The 21,703-nt window shown below is 36.7% G+C and overlaps 1 protein-coding gene across 1 annotated transcript; it reads left to right on the top strand.

Annotated features, from left to right (window-relative positions):
- The first annotated feature begins 4,760 nt into the window (after window positions 1–4,760).
- On the top strand, window positions 4,761–21,632 carry LOC146450079 (moesin-like). Its single transcript, XM_085100894.1, has 17 exons — window positions 4,761–4,896; window positions 5,235–5,332; window positions 5,490–5,573; window positions 5,718–5,813; window positions 7,220–7,324; window positions 7,690–7,779; window positions 9,423–9,502; window positions 10,173–10,250; window positions 12,462–12,608; window positions 14,012–14,108; window positions 14,205–14,368; window positions 15,179–15,288; window positions 16,983–17,143; window positions 17,888–17,980; window positions 18,398–18,607; window positions 19,438–19,631; window positions 20,707–21,632. Exons 2-16 carry the CDS (start codon window positions 5,321–5,323, stop codon window positions 19,594–19,596), a joined length of 1,686 nt encoding a protein of 561 aa, XP_084957020.1. The 5' UTR covers window positions 4,761–4,896; window positions 5,235–5,320; the 3' UTR covers window positions 19,597–19,631; window positions 20,707–21,632.
- The last annotated feature ends 71 nt before the right edge of the window (window positions 21,633–21,703 follow it).

Here is a 21,703-nt window from a genome sequence, read left to right as displayed (position 1 = left end):
ATTCTATACTCTGTATTTAAAAGATTTTCAATTTTGAAGTTTCTTCATTGTACTACATACTGTATTAAACAAATAATTTTTATGGTACATTTCTCAGAAATTTCACAATTTCTAACAAAATCCAGTATTTTGGCCTTACAATAAGAGCGTTTTTTTGGATAAGAACCTATTTTTCTTTGCCAGGCTAAATAGGTTCTTATATATTTGGGTATTAAAATGCCCAATTTCAGCCGGTAGGTTCTTAAATCACTAGGTTCTTATACGTGGGTTTTTACTGTAGTTGACTCATCGGTTTCCTGTGTGTTACACCACAAGTGACTAGCACCAACTACTGGTCATTAGACTTATGCTAAAACTTGAAAGCTGTGTGATTGACACTTGCCATCCAAAAGACCAATCGTCCTGGCGGCTTATTGCACGCGGGTATATTATCAGGAGCCCATTTTCCTGATATTATCCTTCATCTTAACTCCTCAGGAAGGATCTGAAAATTGACTCATTTAAATATGAAAAGCGCGCTGATCCGCAATAAGACAGATCAGTGATCTAAGACAGCTACAATCCAACTGCGGTTTTGATCTAATAGGAATCACAAAGACTTTTTTGACAGCTGCTGAATCTCTTTCAGCTTTCTTATATTTTTACAACACTTCTACTGCCCCAGGTAGCAAGCTGACAATCGAGGTCTCGAGTCGTGAGGTCCAATTTTTAGAAAGGCCTCTTGTAAGAACTCTCCGTTACAAGGAATTTTACCGAAGAAGTCCAAAAGGTGAAGTATACGAACTACTCCTTCAGGAGAAATCTTTTATGTACTCTAAGGTAAACACTGGACGTTTCAAACTATCGTTTGTTAATAGACTCGTATTTCAGTATGTCTTTGAGAACTTGTAAAAATAATAGATGAGGTACATGGGCTTCGTATTTTTTATGCATTGTAATATACAGTATTTTGATCCATTGTTATTGTTATTATTTGTAGCTTAAGATATGTATTTATATCTTTTGATGATCATTTAAGACCTTTTTTAATTTAAAGAACTTTTTTCTTCTAAGGCAAGACTTGACCGCCGCACTGTGAGTGGCAATAATTGAGCACATCACTTCTCTGGCGGGACAAAGACCTCAGTTCCAAGTGCATTAATTCAATTGCAACTTAGCCGCTTTTATACTACAGACGGAAAATCCGAATGGATAAACTTACGCAAACATTTGAGGTGCTTCAGCTGGTTATGCGTCTTATATAAAAAGGCGTGCACTGTTATAAATTCGAGAGAGAAACGAACAGAGGATTATACCAGATGGATTGCGAGGCGCATAACTGGACGCACTTCAGATGCTTGCCCAATTTCGTCCCAGACTAATTATATGTCTCTAAAGACGGCCACTCTTTCATCGTTTATTAGTAACGCCCTTCCACTGTATTTCTGCTAACAGATCAACTTATGGATAGCCTGCTAAGCAAGCGTTTCCGTAGGGTTTTGGCGTTTTTCGCCTTTTTACCGCGCGGAAATTGGAACTAGAGTGAAAACTCTCTCGTCCCAATTTCCGCGCGTTCAGAGAGCGGAAAATGCGCACAAATCCCTACAGAAACACTTGCTACGCAGGCTGATGGAATGAAGACGGAAGAGACTTTTTCCTTTTACATTGCAAACTGGTCAGACGGCACATAAAATGAGAAAGTAACTGGAAATACAGAAAGAAATAAGACCTGCATCATTTGTTGCCAAAATATTTCCTCTTCGCTTGGAGTTGCACGATGTTAAAACTCATTTCCTTCCTTGGTATTCTTGATCTTAGCAATGTCGCCGGATCAATTACAAATAGCCCTTTATATTTTCAAATGACATTAATAATAATAATAATAATAATAATAATAATAATAATAATAATAATAATAATAATAATAATAATAATAATGGCTGTATATGAGTGGCATTAAAGAATGTTTTTTTAAAATAACAGCTCTTTGACGAAAAATAATACCAACTACAATTACTATTTTGAAAAATTTTGTTTGGTTGGCTGAATGCTTGTTCGTGTACTATGCATCCCAGTAGACCGCGGCAAGCCCGAATTTTTTAGGCCAACAGATGCAGTTAAATTTGATCACGGGATCACTGTTTTGTGTACCATGTGATCACTCGCTGTTAGCCAAAGTGCGCCAAGTTTGAAGATGACGAAAAAACATTGGTGGAACTCCGCAATGATGATATCAGTATAAGAGAATTGTTTAGATCTGCACGAGGATTTCAAGCGGATTTCACTGAGAGTATTTCAGTCACATTCTCCAATGATTGACAATGCTGCTAATTTAAATTGAGCCAAGCGGGATGCAGAAAGCCGAGCACTGCTTAGCGAGCAAAGTCCTTCAAGCTTGCCATCCAAGCATGCAAAGATTCAAAAATCTGTTGGGAGTGTGGCTGAAGCAAGACCGAGTGTGTTCATTGTTTGTCGCAGGGAGAACTCGAACTCTGTTAGTTTGTTTACCTCTAGAATCTCTCGTTTTATTTGTGACATATATCAGATAATTAAAAATAGAAGTAAAACCTCTCTCGTTGGAATTATTAAACAGAAACCAGTGTTTTGCACACATCTAGCTTAATTTTCATTTTCGCGACACTGGTATTTTGATGGCAGAACAACTAGTACAAAGGTTTCATTCATACCTCCATTATAAGGTTTTCAGAATTAATATAATACACGAGCTGTGGCTGAAAGGTTTTCTACAAACGGGAAAGTTTTAATTTAAATAATTTTTCACTGGGGGCATGTCAAAGTAGGTATTTTTAGCACTTGTTGTTTCTCCGCCGGTGCTTTTCACGTGGTACACTAAAACATGATCACGAGATACACTCTGTAACACTCACGAATGGCAAAGATAGTGATCAGTGATCCCGTGATCAAATTGAACTGCAGCGGACGGTAAAAAAAAAAACCGGGTTGCCGCGGTCTACTGGGATGCATAGTAATGTTCGATGAAAAACGGTGGATCCGGCCGAATTTCATCCAAAGGAATGTGCCCGGAGCTGATAAAGCAAATTTCATATGTAAAGCGTAGCGGAAAAAAAAATTACTTTAGGTGTAAGATATTTTAACTATGTCGCCCACAAGCTTTTGATTCTAGCTTCATCTATTATCGTCATGGCATTATGAACTGTTTACGCTTCTTTCTCATGTAAATTATCTGACGCACAATAATATCTTTCTTTAAAATTCTGGACTTTGTAAAACTCAGTGACCTCTTCGACAAGATCGCGCTTGTTTCTGCTTATCATTTCAAAACTCTGGCGAGCTTTTGCTTTATCTTCCGAAACCGGCGCTCATTGCTTTACGCACCGATTCTGCTACTGGGCCTTCCAAAAAGGTAAGATTAAAATCTCATTTTTATAATAAATTTGGCTTATTTAAATTACCAGCAGCTCTCCGGGGAAATACTTGCACCCAGTCATCTGAAATCTATCACTTTTGATTAATTTGAGTTTAGCACGCTCACTGCTCAGTATTTTGTCTTTATGAAAAAATAACAATACAGCAAAAATATGTTGTGTCAAATTATACAACCAGGGCTTAAATTTTGCACGATGTTCAAGTTCAGTGCGCATGTAATGTGTAATTTCAAGTCAACGGTATCGTATTGACATGTATATTTTTTCTTCCACTTTTAGTATAGACCAAAAACTTCTTGAAAGAATCGGTTTAAGATCGTTAAACTGAAATGAGATATGTTGTAACCAAATAAATCATGCCCAGAATCATACAGATTTTTAGAATTGACTCATGTATGATTTGATGATTATACTCAGGCCTGTCACGCAATAAATGTTTATCTAATGTATGCATACCAAAAGTACCGTTTTCTGAAAATTTCGCCTCGTTGTGAATGAAACCACTACTCACTGTTCCCGGCCGTAATTATAAAAATCTTAAACGCGGTTATTATCAAGCGACATTCCAATGTAAAAAAAACCTTTAACGTTACGTGTAGGTATTTTGTTGAGTATGAGTCATTGTTTCGCTTTATGTAATGAAATTGCGCGCTTGCGCAAAATTGTTTTAAAAAGCCATGATAAAAATTAAAAACACCTCAGATGAAATAACAAAGCAAAGACGGTAATTTAGAAAATACCAGAAAATTATGCGCTCAGATCATGCGGAAAATATGTTACTAATAAAGAAAGGCAGAAGGCACGGCTGAGTGACTCTAAAGATTTGCCAAAACCACAGCGACACGACACCGGGAGATGCCGGGCCTAGCTATGCAAACCTGGATCAATAAAATACTTTAAGATAAAACATTTATAAAGACAGCAAGACTGAGTTGGAAAACAAACCTTCGCGATTACAAGAATAAAAAAAATATAATTTAATATACATTCAGTATACTAGTATAACCCCAGCTGTACAAACAGTCTTTATTCGTTAGTTGCATTTTCTAAAATTTTGCTGACAAAATCCATCAGGATCTGGCACATTTCAGTTTTGTCCGGTTGCAGGTTGGCCTTTGAAAAATTGTGTAAAGCCCATCCGATATAACCCCGGGAACCCGTGAAGCTCTCCCACTGAAGTCTTCTTGATTTGGTTCTATCGCTTCTTTTTAGCATCTTTGACGTTACGGGATTTTTTTTTCGGTGCCTCGACTCCCGGTCATTTTATTTCGGTCCCTCGCATTGTCCCGCGCCCGACCCTGCGCCCGGGAATCCCAGCGGAAACCCCGGAAATAGTCCCCAGTCTCTTCGTGTATAACTTGATTTCATTTTAGAGGGGGAGTCAATGTATTGCTACATGCAAGCCTAGTTTCCTCGAGTTACGCCCATTCTCATTTATGCCGGAGTGGTAAGGTTCGTGGCTAAATTGAAGCTTGTTTCTGCGGGATTTTAGCTTAGTTCTTCACAAGAGGTTAGTAAGGTTGTAGACACAACCTAGAGGGGTACTCTGTAGCATTTTGGCTGTTTTTTCTTTGTTGCTGACGCAGTTATACGCGATAGTTTCAGACTGTCTCCGGCATATCTGAAACTATACCTTCCAATTGTAATGCACCGCAGTTGAACTTGTCCCTGCATTGATACGCTTACCTCACTAGTACAAAGAATTTACAGATTTTAATCTTGCAATGAGTCTTGCTATTGCTGTGTCTTGAAAGGACTTTCCGCGGCGAATGGGCGAGTTTTTAAAGAGCGTGACTGCTAAATTATTGTGTTGGTTTGCGATAATTTTGTGTTCTTTTATTTTTGTAGAGACAAGCTTAACCTCTTATACAGTACAGGATATTCCTCCGATTTAATTTAGAGTTAATTTGTAGCGGAAACAAAACAGATTCAAGATGCCTAAGATGGTAAGTTCGTATTTGGATATTGTTGTGAGCTGAGTTCGAATTAGAAAATGGAACTTTCCCCAATTCCTCTCGTCTCTTGAATTAAGGAATTCGAAAGTATTTGTGTACAATGATTTTCGATTAATGGATTAACGAACACGATTCTTGATTTCCTCAGGTAAATGTTCGCGTTACCACCATGGATGCGGAGCTAGAGTTCGCAATCCAACAAAGCACAACTGGAAAGCAACTTTTTGATCAGGTTTTGTATTGAAGTTATCCATCTTGTTAGACATGAATATCTTAATTACTAAGCACCATTGTCAATTCAATCAGTTTTCAGTATATTCCCACGAGAAAGGAATTCCTGGAGCGTAAAAATATATTTGTTTGAACATTTATTTAGGTGGTGAAGACGATCGGCTTGCGAGAAATCTGGTATTTCGGTCTACAGTACACTGATACTAAAGGTTACGGCACTTGGCTGAAGTTAAACAAGAAGGTTAGCTTTGCCTCATAATAATTATTTTGATTTGCCTCATAATACTTAATACTTGATTTATTCTTTTTCTTTTCGGATATTTTAGTGCCATGGTATTGTTTTGTGATTTGTTAATAATGATTACAACAAATTATAAGCTTTGACAACCCAAATGGAGTAGGTCTTGATTTAATTGACATGAAATCTCAGACAATCATTTTCTTTTTGAATATGCAACTTGCAGTTAAAATCGTCAATGCTGGTAGTTGCCATTGCACTCTGCAAGAGAAAACCAAGGGCATCCCGGTACAGGCTGTTCCTTGTGTGGCTGTCTTGCTATAATGTTTCTGGCCATATATCTGAAATGCTGCTTTTTGTTGTTGCAATTTACCACATTTCTATTCACATAAAAGATTTGTTGTTCTTACCAATTCTTCAGTCAAGCACACAAAAAGCCACCTGCTGATACATTTTCATTCCTGTCACCTACATTAAATTTATTGCAGTTTAATTACTTTAAGAAAGTTTCTTCTTTTTTACCTATAAATCCATTAGTTTAGTAAACAGTCTTATTAATAAGATTACTGCATGCTTGATTTCATCAACTTGTGGTTCACCTCAACCAGAACTCCCAGGTCTAGACAAGTATTGAACTTGTTACTAGCATCTTGTAGCCCGCTTAGTATGCGGTTTTGCATATTGTTTTTAAAGACAATTTTCACTTGACCTAAATACAAATCCTAAATCTTGTAAAACCACTATATATTTTGATTTTTGGTACGAGAGGAGATGAAAGTAGATTTTAAAATAAGACTCGATGTGCATGATCAATGGCTACTAATAATGTTGTATAAAGTGGTCATGAATTGCAACAGCCATTCAAATTCTTGTACTAGTGTAGGCTGTGTGCAATGACTAGGATGTTATTGGAAACTAAGTTCCTACCAATCTATTTGCAGTTTTAGTTTGTCCAGATGAAAAGATTGTTGCCAACTGGAATTTTCAATCTGAAACAGCTGCCAATTCTAAAATCAATAATCATTATATATGGATCATTAAGATTATAATCGATGTTTGGCTTGCCTCTAGTTGAACAGAAAATCAATATTTGAAATTTAGCCTCATGGAACATGACTGATGTGTAAAGGACTGAAATAGTTTTGGATTAACAATTCTTCATCATAAACCAATGGATCTTTTTTAAAACGTCTGATCAGTTGTGACCAAAGGGTGTCAGTTCTATAGGGTAGACAAAACTTGTTTGGACTGCAATGATTATGCGACTCCATATAGAATCATAAGTTTTTTTTGTAAAATTATTGAGAGGAATAAGCAACTTGAAAGTTTAAATTTTTGCACTGATGAGTTATATTATTTACATTAAGAATCTTTTTTAATTTAAACTCGTTACATTCGCTGTTTGTTAGGTCGCAAGTCAGGATGTCAAGAAAGAATCACCACTTCAGTTTAAGTTCCGAGCAAAATTCTTCCCAGAAGATGTGTCAGAAGAACTTGTTCAAGAAATAACAAGGGTAACCGTAACAGCCTTGTTATTTTTCAAAGTTTTTTTTTCTGCTAACTTATTTGAATCTGTCAGGGCTACATATTAGTGTTCCAGATAAGAGGGTGGTCTTGTGGTCAAAATTCCAAGAAAGCAAAATGCTTCTTGACCCAACAAAATGAATGGTAAACTTAAGAAGATTTGGAGAGAATCAGGGGTATTGACCTCTTGAAAATCATCATTAACACACCAACTTTGAAAGTTGTCTAGAACACTGCATATTGCAATATTTTAATTTTTGACATGGTATTTCATTTCGTTTGATTTGGGCATTTTTTTTTTTTTTTTTACAAAATTCCTAATGCGAATTGACTTGGAAACTTCTGTCTTTTTTAGCGGCTGTTCTTTTTGCAAGTTAAGGATGCCATCCTGTCTGAGGAAACATTTTGTCCTGCTGAAACAGCAGTGTTGTTGTCTTCGTATGCAGTAAGTATTCCGCAGCTGTCTCGCTTGAAACTAATAGCATTCTCTTATTAACATTACATTATAATTACATCGGCTGCCATCAGTTTTGGCCAATTACCCAAAAATGTGGCATTTTGTTTCAGTAGAACAGTGTTTTCACTGCAGTCTGCTGGCTAAATTAAGGTTACCTTATACCTTCAGAGGTGTCTTCAGAGGTGTCTCGCGTCCAAGCGATGTAGCGCGTCCAGTTTAAACTGTAGATACCTAAACCCCTATATCAAATTAAAGCTTATAGAGCTGGCTATCAAACTATACCAAGAATTTTGAAATAAAATGAATTGTTGAATTTTTCATGACCCCTAAATGCGAGCGTCTGAATCACCTTTTTAAAGCTACAAGTCAAAGCGAATTTTGTTTTTCGCTAATTTAATTTGCTCCTCAGTTTCCGGACCCAAAGCGCTAAAAAAACATGTCTGCGTTTTGCCATATCCAATTGCAATGAAAAGTTATAGAACATTTTGAAGATAGGATTAAAAAAATGTGGAGTGATCATACAAAAATCGCTCTCGGAGAAAAAATATTTCGAAAGAAAAAATTCACAGACATGTTTTTGTTGTTTATATGTTAAACTAGCTACTGTCCAAATTTGAAGGCAAACGAACAAATTCCCTTTGAGTTTTAGCTCTTTGAAGTGGCTCCTCCAAGTGAAAAACATTGATTTGAGAAAACCACGGCAATAATTCGGCAATTCATTTTATTTCAAAATTAATTTGATGTAAGGGTGTAGGTATCTACAGTTTAAACCGGACGAGCTACATCGCTTGGACACGAGACACCTCTGAAGACACCTCTGAAGGTATAAGGTAACCTTAAATTGCAAGAAAAAAATTGCCTTTTTTACTCAGGAAGACGCCTGGCTTTGAAATGAATTATATGTAGTTAGGGGGGAAATTTGGTTGGAAGGATCAACTGACTGACCATCCAACAATCCCACAAAAACTTGGATTGGCAATTCCACTGATCAGTGTAGGCATGTAAAATCACAACAAATTTATTTAAATACATATACTTGATAGCTCAACATTGTGGTAGCCTTCAGAGCTGAGAGTACTTCCGTACTCAACTGAAGACAAATATTTCAAAATTCTCTGATCTATGAATGAAGTGTTGTTATATGTGGACCAGTCTATATATTTTATGTTGCCTTCTACGTTAATGCTCTTCTGGATCGTTACGCAATGTTTCCTCCCTTGACTAGCCCAAAAAAGTTTCTATCATTCTTATGATTTCAGTGCCTCTCAAGATTTTCCAATACATACATGTATACACGGAGTGAAATGATATAAACATAAGCTATTCGTTGGAATCTCTAAAACAAAAAGAAGTAAAAAGAAAAATAGGATGCATTCCTCCACTGGAAATCGATCCTGCCACCTTCTGATCAATGGCCTTTTACATGCCATGAAACCTTATTTCTCAAAAGTTGTTGAGCGATTCAAAGAACCATTTATAAACCAACAGTAACCTGTAACCCTTTGCTTTTGAAAAAAAAAACAACAACAACAACAACAACAACAATAATTTGTCTTCACGAGTTGCCTCTTAGGTGCCTTGATTTTTTCTATGATTGTCCATTCTGATGTGATATTTTGTTGTTAATCTAGTTACAGGCAAAGCACGGTCAACGGAATCCAGAGGTTCACACTCCTGAAATGTTGAAAGGTGAAAGACTAGTTCCTGACAGGTGAGAATGATTTAATAAATTAATTTTCTGAGTTAACTTTCTGAACGTTTGATGGTGACATTTACAACTCTATCAGCAAATAAATCATCATCATCATCTTCAAATTTGCTTAGTACTACAACTTGGTGGTTTTTTTTTTTTAAACTGTCAAGTCAGAATAAAGACCACTTACAGAAAATGTGCACTCTTTATTATTATGATTATGGATTCTGATAAAGTTTCATTTGGAACAGTCTAACTGTCATTTTACAATAACTGTCCAAATTCCCGCGCGCTGATTGGCTCTGTAGCTATTGTCTATAAGAGTACAGACAATAAAAATGACGTCAAATGTAACGCGCACGCTTTCTCAATGAAAAAAAAATTGCCAATTCCGCTCGTACTTTTTCCATGTTATTGTAAAAAACAAATCGACGGCAGTTTTCTATGGTCTATACTCTTATAGACCATAAAATGACGCCATAAAATGTCCAAAACTTGGCAGTGAAACCACTCGCCTGCGGCTCGTGGTTCCACTTGAGTTTTGAACATTTTTTGACGTCATTTTATGGTCTATAAGAGTATAGACCATAGAAGACTGCCGTCGATTTGTTAATTTTACATGTACTTGTTAAGGGTTTTCCTAGCGTTTCATTGCTAATAAATTCTTATTCTGTTTCTTTTTCCTCAGATTTGTATCCAATAATCTTATAGACGATGTTCCAGGAAGAGTTTCAGTATGGTGGTCTGAGCATGCATCCATGGCAAGGTAATAATTATCGATTGTTATCTCATTTCTCTTTGCAGTTTTATACAGGAAAACATCCTGAGAATGTGTTGTGAAATGGCCTTCATAGGTTGGTATCCATGACAACCCTAACACCCAGGGCCCAGTTGTTCAAACCCGATTAAAGTGCACCTAACCCCCAATTTTTTTTTCTCTCAAATAAATCTTTGCACCTGTTCGAAACATATTGCGCTATTTGGCGCCTTTTTTTAACCAAATCTTGACTTTTTATAGGCTGTAAAAGTTACGAAATCTAGCCATCATCTGTCCCATGACTGAGTTGGTAGGGGCATTGGTCTATTCCTTACATGACATCACAAACTGATTTGCATTGCCCCCTTACTAGCTCAGTCATGGGACAGATGATGGCTAGATTTCGTAACTTTTACAGCCTGTAAAAGGTCAACATTTGGTTGAAAAAAGGCGCAAAAAGGCTCAATGCGTTTCGAACAGGTGCAAAGATTTATTTAAGCGAAAAAAAAAAATTGGGGGGTTAGGTGCACTTTAAGCTAATCCTGTATTAACCCTTTGACTCCTATCGTGTTGCCATGGTTTTCGCATAAATTACTTTTTTCCTAGAGCGCTTTTACTCGATTAACTGCGCAGTAGATAAATAAATATTCTTGGCTTCCAAAATTAACTGCATATTAAACTGGAATGATTAAACAAATGTTTTCCGATGTAAAATAATATGGTTACCGATTAATCATTTGCGGAAAAACACACTTGAACGCAAAAATTGCTAAAATTCACGGCATGTTGATGAAAACCTTTGGCATATCCAATTTCAACCCGCTTATGCAAATTGCCCTTGATTGCGCATCTGTTTCTTCTCAAACGAATATATGAATTGACAAAGACTCAAAAATCAACAAAAAGCTTTTCCAACAAAACTTTTTATTGAAATAAACATTATATTTACTATTAGAGGCAAAAAACTTTCAGTTTTTTTGCGTGCGTGCAAACACGTATGTAAAATTTGAAGACGCTCCGTGTTTGTACAAGGCGATCACTCGCAGTAAATTCAGGCACGTTTGCGATGAAAATTACAGAAGTTACAGAATTCTGGTTCAAATCATCACTTAAACTATTTGTAAAAAGCAAAGCCACATCGGAAAACATCGTTTACCGTGTTGTCACCATTGTCCTGGTCTTATAAACTTAGTTTGAAGCCCACAGTTCGGTTTTAACTTTTGAGGCATATTTCGGTAGCGGCCACGAAATATAAGAGATCACAACGCGAAACGGCTTTTCGCTGTTTTTTAACGCCTCCAAGTTCTCTTTTTTGACGGTAGATTATTGTTCACGGTTATTCCTTTCCATTGTGAGCTTAAAAAAGATGTACTTGCTTTAAAAGATGAAAAAAACGTGTCTTGAAACTTCAGGACCGATTCATGCGCGGCACCATTTTGTAATTTTGCTCAGCTCCATGCGGTAGGTTCAGAAGGATTCTTTCCCCTACCCCCTAAAATGCCTTAAAATATGCGCAAAAGACAGATTCTGATTGGTTTATCATTCTACTAGCTATTGTGACCTTTTCAGGACGAAAAAAACTCCAGGAGGGGAGGGAGAACGTATCGAGTTTCACGCGCGGAGCATGCGCGAGGGACGGCCGGTTTTGGCCGGTGTAGGAGTCAATGGGTTAACATGAACGTTGAATTTTTTATGAGTAGGATATTTTAAAATTAGAACTTTTAACCCTTTATTAACTTAGAATGTGTTAATAAATAGATGATGATGATTATTATTATTATTATTATTATCATTATCATTATCATTATCATTATCATTGTCATTGTCATTGTCATTGTCATTATCATTATCATTATCATTGTCATAAATCTTTATTAAAATATTCCACACAAATTGCTATTTACAAGTTAAAAGTATATAAAAAAGAGTTATTGAAAACCTATTTACAATTCATTTTGATTAAAAAAAGATAATATTTTCAAGCAAAATTTCAGTAATAATTTTTTTTAAAATATTCGATTGCAAAAGTAAAAACCGAGACTACTTTCAAGCATGATGTTTTTGTGAAGAAAAAGAAAAAAAATGTCATGAAGTTTTAAAAAAATGAAATTCGGCATTTTAAAATCAGTTCCACTTGATAAAAAGAAAAGAAAAAAATTATTATTATTATTATTATTATTATTATTATTATTATTATTATTGTCTTTGTTGTTCTTCCAGAGAGGATGCGATGATTGAATATTTAAAAGCTGCCCAGGATTTGGAAATGTATGGAGTGAACTACTTTGAAATAAAAAACAAGAGAGGGACACAACTGCACCTTGGCGTGGATGCTCTGGGTTTGAATATTTATGAAAAAGAGGACCAGTAAGTTCTTCTGGAGTTGTGTTTTAATGCTCTCTGACTTCTCTTGTTGGCTTTCCTTCCTAAACTTGGCTTCTGTTGACCAACTGTTGTGTCAAGTCTGATCAGAAATTCATAACAGTTGACTATCACGTGTTTAGTGTCAAAATAGTCCAACCTTCGGTGCTTGTAAAATCGTCAATTTTCACCCAATTCAACTCAAACTTTGTAATCTTACATTTCAAAAATTATATTTTATAACTGCGCAAAAATATATTTCGCTTCATATGCACTTTAATCCCTGCAGAAATGAGTACTATTAATATAAATTGTATATTAAAGATTTATTGTGTTGTGTTCGTTATCTTGTGAGTAGTCACAGAAATACTTAACGTGCCAGTTAAAAAATTCATCAGGGCAATACAATATAAAACTACAAGATAAACTATTAATATCAAAGTGTAAGCACAGCTTGTGCACAGTGACCACATTTTGTTTGTGCTTGTGTGGCAAGCTCAGAATAGGCCATTTCTGAGTTGCTGTGAACCTCACTATGAAATAAGCGAGGCTAAGTGCAAAACTTTTCATATGAAAATTAGTTTTGTTTGCATATGAATGGATACTAATTTTCATAACAAAAACTTTGCACTTAGCCTCGCTTTCATAACAAGGTTCAAAGCAACTCCGAAATGGTCTATTGCGTCATGCTTAGGATCTCCACACTGTATTTTGGTGTCTCAAAATCACAGTCTAATCTTGAAAACTAGATTACAATTTAATACTTATGCGCCTCATGGCGCGGAGAGAACTAACTAACTAGATTACAATTTAAGGACCAGCTCTCCAAATTAAAAAAATAAAAAACAATCCCAGGGAGGAAGTTGAACTCATGATCGATCAAAAAAAGTCTTTTATTTGCATCTCACTAAGGATGGAAAATTCAGTGGGGTTTAAAAATTTAGTGCTGTAGAGTGGGGCAAAGTGGCACAGTGGAAAACGCTTTAACAGCTTTCTTGTTAAACTATAGATGTGAGAAGTGTTAAAGGCCCACCTTCACCCAAGAGTCATTGCGGGCGATTGTTTTTGTTTTGAAATGCTGTATTGCCCAAACGCGTGATCTTATTGGCTGTCCGAACTCAAGCGGTTCATGCGGGTTTCCTTTGCGACTCGTGCTGGAAGGAAAGAATATTCGTGATCGCTTATTGCTTTCTCACTCGACTCGCGCTCAAATAAAATGGGAGGGTTTTCATATATGAAAACTGTTCCTCGGCGCGCAATACATCTTGGGTGAATGTGGGCCTTTAATGTACATACAAATTATCCCAGATTTTTATTTTTATTTATGAGTGTCTCTATTTGGTGGTGTTTTAACTGCTATAGTTAATGTTAGATTAACATAACTAATGTTGTTTACCTTTTCTATCCAGGCTAACACCAAAAATTGGGTTCCCCTGGAGTGAGATCAGAAATATCTCCTTTAATGACAAGAAATTTATCATCAAACCTATCGACAAAAAAGCACCAGTAAGTTGATATAACAGATTTATTTATTTATTTTTTGCCTGTGTTTGGCATAATTTATTTGTTATCAAATAATGAGTGGTTATTCCTTGATTTTAGGATTTTGTCTTCTATGCAGCACGTTTGAGAATAAACAAGCGGATTTTGGCTCTTTGTATGGGAAATCATGAGTTGTATATGAGGCGCAGGAAGCCAGACACAATTGAAGTCCAGCAGATGAAAGCACAAGCAATGGAGGAAAGACAAACAAGATTGAAGGAAAGGTAAGCAAGGAATGGCTACTGACTGGTTAAATTTTTAATTCAAAAATACCCTTTTCTTTTTACATGATCTGGATTGGAAATCAATAAAGTTTTACCTTTTCTCAGCAGGAAAAATTCTCAGTTTTTTGCCGGGTTGCCTTGGAACCTTGTCAGAATTCAAAATAATTCAATGGCTTTCTTTCATTGACATCCATCAAAACGCAAGTTTATCCGACTTTATCGAAGGCGAGAGGTCGCATGTTATTGGAAACTGCTGTAACCTAGAATAAGGTCTTAAACTTCTTTCAGTATTAACACTGTTATTTTACCCTGATGTATTGAACCCTATTACGTCCAGGCCCTGGTTGTTCAAAGAGCAGATAAATCTATCCAGTGGATATTTTTTTTTTCTCTATCCAGTGGATAAATTGCTATCCAGCGGATAAAATGTACTCCAACCATTGCATTTTATGCGCTGGATGGCGACTTATCTGCTGTTTGACTAACTGGGGCCAGGAAAGGACTGAGCTGAGCTACAATAGCATAACATCAACATTATTTTCGTGAACAAGTCTTGAATTGGAGATGGCAAGTGCCCAGATGGGGTCTTTCAGTGTTGCCTTTAAAGGATGTAGTTGAACCGTTTGTTGCCAGAAAGGGTCCTAATTGACCCCATTCTCGTTATCTTGAGAGTGTTTGACCCGGTAGAGTGTTTGGTTTGTCAACAGAGTTGATAAATAAAGGTAAATTAGCCATCGTAAAGAGATATATTCCAGGGCTGATGTTTTAAGCGTTGGCCCTTCATTGCTCAAAATTTTTTCCTGTCATTAGGCAAAAGCTGGAGAATGAGAAAACTGCTCGGGAGAAAGCAGAGGCAGAGAGAAAAAGACTTGAGGAGGAGCTAGCTTCAATGAAAGCTTCACAGGAGAAACAAGCAAGAGGTATGAACCACATTATTTATTTTAGAAATAGTTAATTTTCTGTTTTCTTATTCTGCAGTGATTTGCTGCTCACTTTATGGATTTTCAAAGTTTTGAGGTTGTCAATAATGTTCTCCAGCAGGGTGGTTTTTTTTTATAATTTCTGTAATTGTTGGAAAGTTATATTTCATTTTACATATTGGTGACTGTGGGTTTTTTGGCATCTAATTTGATTTTTTTCCTCATTGGATCTAAAAATTAGCTTGTGGAAAAAATAGCCACTTTATTTAATTTATTCATTCTTGTGCTGCCCTTAGCTTCCTGAAATTTAGCGCATGTTTGCATTCATCCTCTGCCTCCCATGGAAAGGCTGCTTTGTCCATGTTAACATGTTAAGAAGTCATGTTAACAAACATGACCGTGTTAATCCATCATGCTAAAAATACAAAGCTCTACCGTGTAACCACATGCAAAGAAAGGCCACAAGCACGGTACTTAAAAATCCATTGAACTTGTTTGCGCATATTTGCATATATGCCATTAAGTGTGGAGGGTCATGAAGGGTCACATATTGTTTACTAGCTTAGTGACATGTGGGAGTGAATGGGTCAAAGAAATGAACAATGTTGAGTTCAACAATAGACAGGTAGTTTTCAAGTCTTATCACCACAGAAGGCAAATTATGGTTTAAGTAGTGTTCATTGTGGCTTTATTTTGTCCAGCTTCAAAACATGTAACAATCAATTTTCCTGTGAAATCACTTGGAATATCACCTGATACTCAGCCGATGATGCCGTAGACCAAGTTGGCTAAACTCCACAAGATTGAGCAGGATAATCGTTTTATTATTCAACACATTGATATCAAAGAACAGTTTTATTGCAGAAAAGTTGGGGATGATCTTTATTTTGCCATTTGTCTCCCCAACACACAAAATTACATTTATCATAGCATATCTGTTAACTACAGACAATGAAACCCAGTGCTCCATGACCATGTTGGCTTGGGCAGTGTTACATTCTGTGGAGTAATAATTTTTGTTGTTGTTGTTGTTTTAGTGTATTTAATATCTTAGGCCTAGTTCATACGTCTAATATAATTCGGATGAATTTAATTCAAATTGACTTCATCTGTAAGACGGAAATAATAGAGATTTGATTTAGACGACAAAATCAAATTCAATTGACTTGAATAACATGGGATGGTGGAACTTGGTGTGGACAACCTACAACGATTCCAAATTCAAGATTATGACAAATGAATGGATGATTATTAGGATAACGTGTTTTCATTTTCGTCTGAACTACGACATCTGAACTCACACTCTTGGGCAGATGGATAAAACGTCTGGACAAATTTAATTCCACGAAAGGTTTCATACATATAAAATAAATAAATAATAAATGACTTTATTTAAGTGTTGAAGTGTTTAGCGTTAATAATTGGGGACACTATAAACCAGTGAAATAAATTATGAAACTGAAAATAACATTTGTTAAAAATCCCAACTGGTGGGAGGCAAATCAGTTGGCTATTTACAAAGCGTGGCCTTGGAGCAGGACTTGAACCAGGGGCCTCCAGATTACACGTCCAGCGCCCCTAATCACTAGGCCACTCTGCCTCGCATTACCGACAAATTTAGTTTCTTGTATTAACTTTGTCTGCATTACATTCAACGTATGAACAAGGCCTTACTTGCTTTTATGTTGTTGTAGAAAAGAGAGAGGCTGAAGAGAAAGCTGCAGAATTGGCCAGGAAAAAAGAAGAACTCGAGAAAGAGACGCGAATGCAAGAAGAAGAGACCAAAAGACAAAAAGAAGAAATCGAGGAAATAAAAAGGAAACAAGCTGAAGATGAAGAGGCCAAAGACAAGCTGGTAATGTGAAAAGATTTGGCAATTATTAATACTTTTTTTTGGGCTTGATAAGTGAAAAACTAGTTATGCATGTAACATTCTGTTACTCTGGAATCCCTTGATTTAAATACAATGTTTATTTTTTTCATCATTAAGTGTACATTAAATTTATAAATACATTAAATGTATAAATACAGAGAAATGCCACTTCTTTTGCTTAATACACTGGACCGCGGGTAGCAAAAGCCAATCGAAGCGGGCAGAGTAAGACAAGAAGAAGATATACAATGTATTCAGGAGACACTCAGTGAAATAAACATTTGGCCGCACGGCCCATGAGACAACAAAAACTGAAATTTGACACGGCTTTGTGTAGACAAAAAGCTCTTTTGTCTACACAAAGTAAAATGTCTATTGAGAATATCTAGAATTTCCGTTTGTTTGTGACATAAACTTCTGTTCTCAGGGGATTTTAGGGTGAATTTCAATTTTTTTGCTGTTCTTTGTTTGTGCAATAAGATTAGTAATGCAGTTACAAGTTTTCCTCATGTTATTCACATTTTCCTCAAGAGCCCTTTGATATCCTTCAAATTTAGCTTGTGGAAATTTATGTAAATTTAACTTGTGATTTCCACCTGGTTAGTTTTCAAGCCTTGTTAGAACTGCACAATAATATTGTCCTTAACCTGTTGTGAAATGTGGCCGATAAGATTCATGACAGCATCTTTTGCTGTGGTCTGCTCTGATTTTTGTGTTATGTTTTAGGCCCAAGAGCTGGCAGAGAAGGAGGCAAAGTATCACGAGTTACTGGAGGAAGAGAGAAGAGCAAAAGAAGAGCAAGAGCGTGTTCAGCAAGAGGTAAGAATATACTCTGTTTGAAGCGGCACAAGGAGTTCAACAGGTCCAGGCCGTGGAAACATGCAAGTGAGGTATCCAGTTGTGCTGAAGGCTGACCCAATTACTAAATAATACACCACTCTCAGTTATTCTCCATGCTTAAATTATTCCATCATTATTCCATTGTGCGCATGACATTCGAATCCTAGCAGTATGCAGGATGTGTGTGCTATGAACCTTGTTTAATGGCCTTAGCTCCCACGAGTTTCCCGTAGCTCAGTGGAAGAGCATCCGAACTAGTAATCGGAAGGTCTTGGCTTCGACTCTTGACAGGAGCAGTCAGATTTTTTTCTGAGTATGCCTGTGTCATTTACTGAATAATACATCATTCTCAGTAGATGGCAATGTTTTCCTAAATCTGTTTTGATGTATTTATAGCTTGAATTACAAAAAGAAGAGAACAGGAAGCTCCAAGAGCAAGCCACAACTCTACAAGAACAAGTTATGGTGCAGGAAAAAGTTGAAATGGAAGAGCAACAGACATCTCTTGAAGCTGAACTGTCCATGGAGGCCATACAAGGAGACAGGTCTGAAGAGGATCGAATCACAGAGGCTGAAAAGAATGAACGACAACGGAAAATGCTTCAGGTATGTGACCAAAATCGTAAACAAAACCATTTGGCAATTCTAGATTCAGGGGTTGTCAGCATCCAGGCTGCTGTTAAACCCGCTTGGGCATATTCAAAACTTCTGACACACATGTAGTTGACACTTGCATTGTTGATTAGCAGCAGGACTTATTCCCAGGTTAGAGGCTATGACCCCAAACTATTCAATTAGCTCAATCTTGCTGAGGGGAACTGCTTCCTAGAATGCAGCATAAATAAGGCTGCTTAAAGGGGAAGTATCATGAAAATATAATGTCATTTCAAAACCCAAAAATGTTTGGCTGACAACAGAAACAAAAAATAATAGTCTAGTTTTGTTATAAATCACCACCCCAGTGCAGTAAAACTGTCGGTTAGTGCCTCTGGCCAGAGATAGAGTAGGTCGGAATGGATTGAAACTTGAAAAATGTTGGGCTAATGTTTTTCAAGTTTTCGTATTTTTGTTTCCAAAATGCGCTAGAACAGAGTACGAGTTGTTCCTGTCAAGAATTGAGTTGATTTCTCTCCTCTCGTTGTTCTAGAATTATTTTGTAGTAAAGTAAAGGTCTTATTTCACCATTTTTAACAAAAGAGGTCAAAAACCCCATGATACTTCCCCTCTGATAAGCTTCTATGGCTTTCTTGTTGTACTCTGCAATGCCTCACTTTGGATGTCTTTGTTAAACAAGCAAATATCAGCCTCCTGATATTTTACCCAGAGGTGAACACTGATTTTGCATTGTCATGAATATACCTTTTTAAAACATTTTCTAGTCTCAAGTTATAGGTTATGAGTTAGTCTCAAGTTACTATTTACCATTGTTTTTGTAGCAATTGCAAGAAGACCTGCGGAAAGAAGAGAAGAACTATTCCTCTTACGATAAGCTTCACATGCAAAACCAGAAAGAGGGACGTGATAAGTACAAAACTCTGAAGCAGATCAGACAGGGAAACACAAAACAGAGGGTAGATGAATTTGAAGCCATGTAAAAACAGCAGTAACAAGTGATGCTATAGAAATGAAGGTAATTGCAGCTTTTGTAATTGCAGGGATTTTCTGATGTCTCTTAAAATTTCAAAAGGCATGGGATAGAAAATGGGTGGGAGATGGGAAACAACGTTTGGAATGTAGAAGGAAGTGGAAAATAATCAGAAACGTTTCAACAATGTTTCTATCAGTAACAGGGATAAACCAGCAAAAGCTGCCAAGTAAAAAAGTTTAAACTGGAAGCGCACAGAAAGAAGGACTTGACTTGTTCTCTTTCAGGTGGAAGATCACAGCATCAGTGGTTTGTTGTGTTGGTCTTTGCATTGGTCTTTGTTTTTTTTCTTTTTTTTTTTAATATGAAACTTTACCCCACATTGTCTCCCTTCATCCAGTTACATGCACAGAAGCATCGTTTCTAGGGGTGATTAGGGGTTCATACAGAAAAGCATCCTGTCTAGGGGTGGTCAGTGATGGACTAGCATCCCATTTCATGCTGGGAAACCTGTGACAGACTAGCATTCCATCCATGGGTGGGGTGGGAGGATAGTAATACTCCTAGTCACTTTATGCTGGATATACTGCGATGGACTGGCGTCCCATCCAGAGGGGAGTAGTAAGACCTCTAGTCACTTCATGCTGGGTATCCTCTGATGGACAACAACAACAACAACAACCTAAGGAGGGTGCCTCCTAATACAAAGGGGTTTTTCACAGTTTATTATTATGCGGGAAAAGCAGATCTTAGCAAGGGCTATTGAAATCCAAAATGCAAATTGGAGATGACCATGCATTTTTCAGAGTCTAGAAGGTTTAAAACACAAAACAAGGTATGGATTTTTTTCCAAATTGAAGCTTAATATTATTATCTCTTGAAAAATGCGTGGTTACCCCCAATTTTATTATTGGATTTCAAATAGCCCTTGCCAAGATCTTCTTTACCTGCATAGTCATGAAATGCGTAAAAGTACCTGCACCATCCTTAAGAAATCTTAAGAAACCCTGAGATGCACAGAACATAAATTATGCGCAGAAACAAAAGCCTTGTTAGGCCACCCTGGACCTAAGAGTAATACTCATAATATGTTTGTTTGTTTGTTTGTTTGTTTTTTCAGATGTAGACCAGTGCTTTGATAGGAACCCCTTGCAGTTTTACATGAACCAGCATTCACCTGTTTTACATAATTAAAAAACGGAATAATGATTATTTTGCACATGAAAAAAATTTGATATAAGTGTATGAATTCAATTTTGTCAGGTTAGCGGTACAACATACAGTGTCACTGGTGTCATAAGAATAGTGTAGCATTCTGCTGAACTGAAATTCTGCTTGGGTAAGGCTATCAAAGGGGTGACACTTTCAAAGTCTTCTTTCTTAAGATTTTTGCTAAATTGACTGAAAGAGCTTCCAGAATGGGAATCTTTAACCCTTTAACCCCTAATATCAAAGAACAAATTCTTCCATCTTGTCTCCATACTTTTCTTATAAAAGTACAGGGGAGAAGTTATTAACATATCAAGAAAATTTACTTTGGTGCGATCATATCTTTAGCTCTCATGACCTTGGAGTTTGAATAGGTATCGATATTACAAGGAGAAATTTGATGCTGATCACTGTTAGGGTATAAAGGGTTAATCCATGCACCATAAATATATCACAACTTCTCTTTTATATCAGGGAGCAGATACTTTTTGTTTCTGATTTATTTTTTGCCCGAGTGTTCACGGAAGTATTACTGCTGATTGCTGTTGTTGTTAACGTTCATCGACTCACCTATTGTATAATGTAAGATTTCTATGTATTGCAAATATTTTGAGTAACTTTTGATTCCAATTGTCAGAGACAAATCGAACGAAGTTAGTTAACCTGTTACTGTTGCAGGTTTTAAATATTGATATTATCACCTTTTGTTAGTAAATACGTAGCTATTTTTCTGCATTGGTATATTAAAGCGGAGCCCAGGCCTCAACGGGCAGGAGTACCTTAGTCTTAGCTTTATGATAAAAGTTATCAATTTGAATAAAATCAGTAACCATCTGGCACGTTGACTGCTCTCCTTTCACTCCCCCCCCCTCCCCCCTGCGTAGTCCAGTTACACCGGTCACAGAAAG

This window comes from Pavona decussata, unplaced genomic scaffold (genome assembly GCF_977016875.1).
Source record: "Pavona decussata unplaced genomic scaffold, jaPavDecu1.1 SCAFFOLD_510, whole genome shotgun sequence".
Classification (NCBI taxonomy): domain Eukaryota; kingdom Metazoa; phylum Cnidaria; class Anthozoa; order Scleractinia; family Agariciidae; genus Pavona; species Pavona decussata.
This window is presented reverse-complemented; position numbering and strand designations above follow the sequence as displayed.